The following is an 8,738-nucleotide window of genomic DNA, read 5'->3' on the forward strand; positions in this document are numbered from 1 at the left end:
GGGCCGGAGGCGCCAGGGGGCCGGCGGTGGCCCGGGCGGGACGATGAAGCGGCAGAACGTGCGCACGCTGGCGCTCATCGTGTGCACCTTCACCTACCTGCTGGTGGGCGCCGCAGTCTTCGACGCGCTCGAGTCGGAGCCCGAGATCACCGAGCGGCGGCTGCTGGAGCGGCGGCAGCAGGAGCTGCGGGCGCGCTACAACCTCAGCCAGGGCGGCTACGAGGAGCTCGAGGGCGTCGTGCTGCGCCTCAAGCCGCACAAGGCCGGCTTGCAGTGGCGCTTCGCCGGCTCCTTCTACTTCGCCATCACCGTCATCACCACCATCGGTAACTACTCGCCCGGCGCGGGGCGGGGACCCGGGGGCTGAGTGTCAGGTCTCGGGGTATTCCGGATCCGGCTGGGGCTGGGGGTTTTACCTTCAAGAGGGGCCAGGCGCCGAGCCCTGCGCTCCTAAGAAACCCGAGTTCAGCCCGGTGTGTCTGCTCCGCGGGTGCAGCACTCGGGGAGGCGTCGATTCCTGGCTCCGGACCTGACTCTTCGGCCGGGCCAGCCCTAACTTGTCCCTGCCCCGCTGCGCGAAGCCCCCCGGGGACTCCGAAGTGTGTGAGAGGGGCAGGAACGACTGGCGGAGGCTCGGGGAGGAGGGGTGTGGCCGGGCAAGGCCCTGGGGCAGGGCGCTGAGTGTGAGCAGGCGAGGAGCCCGCGGCTCCGCTGTGTCCCTGAGGATGGGCTTCCCAGCCCGGAGTGTATACGCCCGTTGGGACTCCAGGGCGTCGTGTGGCTGCAGGTTCGCCCCGCTCTGCAGCACTCCAGGCCACTCTGGGTACCTGAAACAACCTATAATTGCGGCTGAGTGCCGCTTGGTGTGTGTGTGTGTGTGTATGCGCGAGTGCGTGCGTGTGCATGTGTGTGTGTGTGTGTGTGTGTGTGTGTCCAGCGCCAGGAGTTCGGCACCACCAGCCAGTGCCGGTAATTTTCTTAGGGTAGCAGAGCTGGCGCTGGAAGCCAGAATCCAGCCTTATCCGCCTTCTTCTTGGCTGTCCTAGCAAAACAGTCACCTCACAGGAAGGGCCCCAATTCTCTCCTCCGAGTCAGGGCAGACCAAAGCATAGTAAGCCACACAAGCACCCAGATTCCTTCCCAACATAGGCACAGGCACACACACAGACACACCTGCCACACATGGGCGCACGCAGACACATACATATGCATGTGTCCAGGAAAGAAATCTCCATGGGGCCCTTGCTGGATCCTCCATCCTGAGGGGCAGTCAGAGGGAAAGAAAAAGAGAGGGAGCTTAGGGCCAGAGGGAGGTGCCCCCACTCTGGTTCACCAAGAGATATTCCTGCAGCCCTCCTCTCCCCGGCAAGTCGAGGCCCCTCTGCCCCTTTCTAGAACACAGGTGAAGGTTCGGTTTCAAGTGTGCTACTCAAAGGTGTCCAGACAGGAGGAAATGCGTTCCTCTTCTCTGCCTCTGATGCTAATGCAACAAGACCCTATGATTCCAGCCTGCCCCATCACTGACCCTGCTACATGACCTTGGGCAAGTCTCTTCCCAGCCTCTGTCTCAAGTCTCACCTCCAGACAAGAGGTTGACTGAAATGATCTCAAAGGCTCCTCCCAGCCCTGACGTGCTAGGATTCTGGGACTGGAGGGCCACCTTCCCACAAAGCCCATTGGGATGCATCCAGGAGCTGCTCCCTCCACCTTCTCCATTCCTTCTCCTCTCCTGATCCCCCTCCTTGCCTTGGCTGAGCTCCCAGAGGCTCACTGCCACTTGGCGTGGCCCATGACAAGATGGCAGTGTTTTCCTGGGAGTCAACAGGAGTGGAGGGGGTAAAAGGCAGTACTGGACACAGTCCCTGCAGTGTATCCACTGAAGGACTCTGTCCTGAGGCTTCGCTGCTCTCTTGCGACCAGAGGCAGCTATGCTCTGTGGTTTCTGGAGGCACCTCTGGGTCCTGCTGACCCACTCAGGCCTGCTCAAAAGGTGCCTGCTTCCCTGAGAAGGACCAGACTAGGTGTGTTCACTCTCCTACTACGTGCCAGAGGTTCAGTAGTTGTTCAGCTGTCTGGGAATCAGACTGCACATCCTCAGACCTTCCCTCTCCCTCTTCCCACACATCGACTCCTTGCTTGTGCCCCCCCCCTTCCTTCTCAGTCTCATGGTCCCCAGCTCCACAGTAACCTCCCAAATGATCTCCTTGACTCCAGCCTCATTCCCCCAAGGGGCCAGCTGCCCTGGAGGATGCTACCAGAAAGAATCTCCCCCAAAGTACAGCTCTGACCATCCCAATCCCCTTCTCAGAAGCCCTCAGTGGTCCCTGCTGCCTGTGGAAACTGTTCTACGCTCCTTATCCCAAGTCGTAAGGACTTCCATACCTGGCTTCAACCCCTGTATCCAACCTCATTTCTCAGTTCTCACTTACATGAGCCCTTTACCACTGCCAAACTGTCCCCTAGAACACCTCACATCTGCCTGTCTGACACACCTCTTTCCCAGTCTTCTATTTATCTGACCCAGCTCAAATCCCGTCTCCTCCTTGAAGCCTCCTAGACCATCCCAGGCCACTGCTCTGGACAGTTGCAGGACTTACTATCAAGAGAACTTGGTGACACTATGTCGGTGGTTTTGAATGGTTATTTACATTTTAGGTGGCGTGTTTTGTCTCTTTAACCACATTGTAATTAATCTCCAGGTGGGCAGTGGTTTGTGGTTCCCATTCCTGCCCTCCCAGGGGCAGCAGAGTACTGGGCATCGGCACTCAGAGAATGCTAGTGAGGGCTTTAAGGTGTGTAGAAATGAAAGTGCATTGTCTTTTCCCTCCATCCCTGCCGCTTCCCAAAGTGCTAAAAGCTGGGGGTGGAGGCAGGCAGAGTGCAGTCTGACGGGTATTCATTTATAAAGTGCTGGGCAAGAGGAAAGACAGCATCAGAGCACTGCCCCAGCTCTGTGGGGGTCCCAGACACACTGTCCGCTACCTGCCCCACCCAGCCGTCCCTGGTGTTTCGTTACCTCCCCAGCTGGCTCGGCCACAGGGCTGTGCTATAGGAAAAGCCTGTCTGGGCTGCGATCAGATGGTTGGAAGGGGTCCCATGTTGGTCTGACCGTGACCCAAAACTCAAGGGCAGCAGCCCATGACCACTTGACCCCTTTGGGGACCTGAATGGGTCACCTTCTGAGACACCGGGAATCCCATCAGGATGGGATAATGATGAAATCTCCCATTCATTTCATCTCACTTCTTGGTTTTTCATAGTTCACAACTCTGAAGTTGTAAAGTTGCGGGGGCAGGTACTGTGAGCTCTGCTTTATAGATGGAGGTTCGGAGAGAGGAGGAGACTCCCTTAAAGTCACCCAGCTGGTGAGCAGAAGAGTTGGAGCTGGAACTTGGGTCTTCTGACTCTAAGCCCAGTGCTCTCCCTGATGGTCTCTTGGCTGCATCCTTTGCCTCCATATGCTGTGAGGCCCAGAGCCAGCCGGGCCTGCCTTTGCCAGGACATGCTCTGTGATGCCGGCTGGCAAGGCACTCATGTTGATTTGGCGGATGGTCGTCAGGATCTGAGTTAGTCATTCACCTGGTTAGTCACAGTCCCCACTGGCTGCAAGGATTCCTCCAGCTTCCTCATCCCCAGTCTTCCAGCCAGGAAACCTTTCCTTTCTGTGTCCCCAAAGTTCATCAAATGCAGATGGAAACTCTTTTCTCTGGAAACCTTAACCTCTCTAGCTGTTGAGTCATTAAACTCCTCCAGGGTCCCAGCCCCATCTATTCATAGCCCGGAGGCTGTCAGAGTGGAAGGGGCCTCAGTGATCAGCTGGTACCACCCCCTCCTCTTACAGATAAGGAATAGGGCCCCAACAGGTGATGGGAATCATCCAAGGTCATTCAGCCAGACAGTAGCTAATCTGACTCCCAGGCTACCACTCCTTCCACTTGTTCTGTGTGCCCCTTTGTTTATTATTTTTATTAACAACAGCAGCAGCAGCAATAATAATCGCAGCCACCATTTACTATCCATTCTTAGACAGACTCTGTACCAGACACTTTATATGCACCCCTCATTAATTCTGTCACCAACCCTTCAAGAAAGACATTGCCCCGATTTTTCAGCTAAGCAACCTAAGGCTCTGAGAGTATAAATGACTCACTCAAGGCCTTACGGCTTGAACGTGTGCCAAGTGCCCATAGTCCACTGGGCGCTCGGGCTCTCATGCTGTGGCCGTGGCTTTTTCGCTAGTTCTTTCTCCATTTCAAGGACCAGCCCAGACCTTTGTATCTCAGGGCACCGAGTTAGCAAGGCTTGCCTTTTCCCTGGCAAAGCTCTACCTAGAAGGAAAGGGCCTCTTTCCCCAGCACACGATAGCCAGCCTGCTGCCACCCCCAACTCTGCCCCCTGAGCAGACCAGACCAGGTGCCAGGGCTTGCCCACAACCAGGCTCTCCCTGAGACCCCACGGCTCACAGGTGCCCATTCTCCCACTGCCGGGAATCCTTGTGGCTCTCAGGCAACAAGCAGACCAGGTGATTGATAGCGACGGAGCAGGGGCAGGAAGCCTGTCCTGCTCTGTCCTCAGGTTCCAGCTCATCCTCAGCCGAGCACAGCCTCCCATTGCCATCATGGGGCCTGGGAACCCTTAGACTGTGAATGCAAGTGGGTGACTCATGAAGGAACCTCTATTTTTTGCATCTTTCCAAGAAGAATAAAAACACAGAGGGGACTCGTCACCCCCAAAATCCGAGTCCTAAAATAAAAGAGTGAAAGGAGACATTAGCAATCATTCCATCTGACCCATTCAGGCCCAGAGAAATGAGTGATTTGCCCAAGGTCACACAGCAAGTTGAGGGGACAACCTTAATTAGAACCCAGGTCACCCCAGCTTGTTCCCTCATGACCTGCCATCTCTCTTAGCATTGAGACCTCCAGCTGCTTATCACCATGCTGTTCTCGTGACCTCCTGGGCAGGGGAGGGGGCAGGCCAGTCTGGAACAGTCCCAGTGCCCACTCTTAGTCTGCATGTGCTCCTTCTCTGCTCACAGGCTGGCCCTCTGCTTTGACATCACAGCTTGTCTGCTGTAAGAGCACCAGTACTGGCTTGGAAGCCGAAGTGCCTGGATTCATCTCTCAACCCTCATCCCCACCCGCTAGCTATATGACCTTGGTCAAGTTACTTAATTTCTCTGCACTTGTTTTTTTCTTTTACACATGGAGATAATAATATCTGCCTCCTAGGATTAAATGGGATAAAGTAGAGAAAGTGCCTGGTCCAGAGTAGACACTTAATAAACAGTATCTGCAATTATTACTGTTAATAATATTGTTCATGTATTATTATTTCCCCCCCACAGAAGGGAACTGGTATACCTCCCAAAAGTTGCCATGACCACAGCTACCTTTGCTTCTTCCTAGCAGGTGGGGACAGTGGGGTTGGGGGCCAGGAGGCTGCCCACCATTCTCCTTCTCCCCCACCTCACACCCTCAGGTTTCACAGCTTCTCAGCCATGCCCAGAGACCCAGGCTCAGGGGCAGTGTCCCCTCCTCTGAGCAGGCAGACCCTGAAGAAAACTAGTCAGACAGTGAGGCACGCAGGGGATTGGAGCAAGGACGCGAAAGTTCTAGTTCCACTTATCTCGGTTGCTGGCCTTCTATGACCCAGTTTCCTCGTCTCTAAAATGGGTATATTTGACCATAGATACCTTCTGACTCTGCCACACCACCAGCCTGCATGTCCAGTTGGGGGCTGGAGTCATGGAGGGAATAGAGGCAAAAATAGGACAGAAATAGGAGACACATGCCTGGCCACAGCGGGGACAGGACAAACACAATAAGTATTTTCAAAGAAAATGTCAACAAGCACAGATGAATGTAGTGCAAATACCACTATAAACAGCTTTCAGCTGGTAGTGCAAACGGTGAATCTGTGAGCTTATTTTGGAATAAAAAAAAGGAAAAATTGTTTCCGTGCAGTCAGCCAGCAGCAAGGGAAGAGAGCAGGCTCTAGCTGAGACCAGTGTGGTCTCCGGAACCTCTGAAAAGGCCCAGGATGGCAGCCCTGCCCTCTACTCCAGCTGGGATGCAGGGAGCTGGCGTGTGTCTGTAATGTTCCGGGCGCAGTCAGAGGCATTGCTTGTTACCTGCATTCCCCTAACAGCCCTGGGAGAACAGGTGGTACTGGCCATTACTGTCAAGGAAAGGGAAGCTCAGAAAGGTGTGGACATGTGCCTAGGGCCCCACAGATATAAATGGCAGCACCATGACTACATGCAGGTCTGCTGGTGTATCTTTTCATCTAGCCTGCAGCCCCTGCTCCCCATGAAGCCTCTGCAGTCCCTTCTATGTGAAAGTAAAAAATGATGGGTTATGGGTCCTGGAGTCTATGGGTGCTAGACCCCCAAAATCTCGGCTGTGGCCTCTGCTTCAGGGTCTCTTCCTCAGAACTGTGGACGGAGCATTAGCTCGAAGAGAAATCAGAATTTCAGCTCCGACTCTCATTTTACAGTGGAAACGGAAGTTCAGATTGGAGAAGGGGCTTGCTAAAGGTCACACATAGTTATCACCAGAGCTGGACTGGAGTCCCTGGCAGTGGCTCCTTGCCCTGTGCTCTTGTCCCTCCACAGGCTCTGAGAGAAGAGAACAAGCCGGGCCTCCTCTGCCTGCCCTGGGCCTCCTGGGGGCCTCCTGACAAATGCCTTTCATAGCACTTCAGAGCGCAGTCAGGCGCCTCCTGAGGCCGCCACCTCCCAGCCTGTCCACACTCCTTTGTTGTCCAGAAAGGCACCAAGGCAGCTCCCAGGTGGCTCCCAGAGACTCCCCTCATCTGAGGCCACTCTGCCCCAAGCTGCTTCCACGTCCCTTCGCCCTCCTCTCACAGGCCCACCGACTGCCTTCAGTCGCCCCATTGGCTGGAGCCGGAAGCTCTGTTCCTCCTGGTCTGTGGGCCTCTCTGGCTGGGCCTGCTGTGATCCTTGCCAATGGGGCCAGGCCTGGAGCCAACCTCCCACCCTCACCCCTTGCCCAGCCCCCTCAGAGCAGGCAAAAGCTGCTCCTTACTACCCCACTGCTTCCCCTTGCAGCTTCCTCCAGTGACACAGCAAGGACAGGTGGCTCTTTGTTCCAAAGACCCCGTGGTGAGGGGGACACGTGGCTGCTGAGAATGTGAGGCAGGAGCCTGGCTTTGGGGCTAGAGAATGGGTTCTCTCTCCCCTTGAGAGGCCTGAGATAAATCAATCTCTCTGTCCTCTCTCTTCTCTCCCCTCCCAGCCCCATGCCCCTATAAGAGGAAACCCAGGGAAGGCTCCACCCCTCCCTGGGTTTCCAGGTAGCCAGGAGAGGACCAAACACTCCTGGTGTGCCCCAGCTCTCAGTCTTCAGTCTGCATGGAGGTTCTCCACAGAGGGAAATGAGGAAGGCTAGCTCAGCAATGGGAATTCTCCAATGAGTGCTTCTCAAACTGTAACGTACAGGGGATTACTTGGTTGATCTTGTTTAAAGGCAGATTCTGAATCACTAAATCAGGGTGGCCTGAGATGCTGCATTTCTAACAAGTTCCCAGGGGATGCTGATGCTCCTGACCTGTGGTCCACACTGTGAGTAAGAAAGATGTAACTAACCTAGAGACCTGACTTCTGGAAACGGACATGAGGTGTAGACTGTGGTTTTAAGAGAGAATGTTCAGAGCCAGAAAAATCGCTAGGAATCTGGTGGTGGAATATTAGAGCTGAGGGCCTCAGAGCTGGGCGCACACTTCCCTGAGGCTAGAGCGAGGCTGTGGCTTGCCCCAGGAGAGCCAACATGGAGCCTGCGTGAGGGTCCTGCTGCAGCCGTCCTGTAGGGTGGGGGAAAGGGAGGTGGAGAGGGCAGAAGGAAAGGGAGCACAGAAGTGGAGAAGAGCTCGTCCCAGGGGGAAGCCTAGAGCTTCAAACAGGAGTCCATTGTGCTCAGCTGTCCTCCTTTCCTCCCCAGTCTGCCAGGGAAGCACCTTAGGTCAGTGGAGAACTGGTGCCCCAGAGATTCACCGTCAAAGTGGGAAATTGGCTACTCCCTCATGGCATGCCCAAGGACCTCCAGCCCCATTAGAAGAGGCTCAAGCCTTTTTCACACTCTTATTCAACATTGTGCTGGAGGTACCAGCCAGAGCAATTAGGCTAGAAAAAGAAATAAAGGACATCCAAATTGGTAGGGAAGAAGTCAAAGTATCTCTATTTGCAGATGATATGATCTTATACACAGAAAACCCTAAAGAATCCAGAAGAAAACTGGAACTAATAGAAGATTTCAGCAAATTTTCAGGATACAAGATAAACATACAAAAATCCATTGGATTCCTTTACACCCACAAAGAGAACCTCGAAGAGGAAATCACCAAATCAATACCATTTACAATAGCCCCTAAGAAGATAAAATACTTAGGAATAAATCTAATCAGAGACGTAAAAGATCTATACAATGAAAACTACAAGACACTACTGCAAGAAACCAAAAGAGAGCTGCATAAGTGGAAAAACACCTTGCTCAAGGATAGGTAGACTCAACATAGTGAAAATGTCAATTCTACCCAAAGCAATCTACAGATACAATGCAATCCCGATGCAAATTCCACCAGCATTTTTTAATAAGTTGGAGAAACAAATCACCAACTTCATATGGAAAGGGAAGAGTCCCCGAATAAGTAAAGCATTACTCAAGAAGAAGAACAAAGTGGGAGGCTTCACACTACCTGACTTTAGAACCTATTATACC

General features: G+C 53.8%; 1 protein-coding gene across 1 annotated transcript in view; it reads left to right on the top strand.

Moving 5' to 3' along the window:
• The first annotated feature begins 43 nt into the window (after positions 1–43).
• Positions 44–8,738, top strand: part of KCNK3 (potassium two pore domain channel subfamily K member 3) — a 41,623-nt gene continuing 32,928 nt past the window's right edge. The window contains exon 1 of the mRNA XM_004377594.1: positions 44–326. Coding sequence (XP_004377651.1) covers positions 44–326 — 283 coding nt within the window. The remainder of the gene's footprint in view (positions 327–8,738) is intronic.

Source organism: Trichechus manatus, unplaced genomic scaffold (assembly GCF_000243295.1).
Source record: "Trichechus manatus latirostris isolate Lorelei unplaced genomic scaffold, TriManLat1.0 scaffold00052, whole genome shotgun sequence".
Classification (NCBI taxonomy): Eukaryota; Metazoa; Chordata; class Mammalia; order Sirenia; family Trichechidae; genus Trichechus; species Trichechus manatus.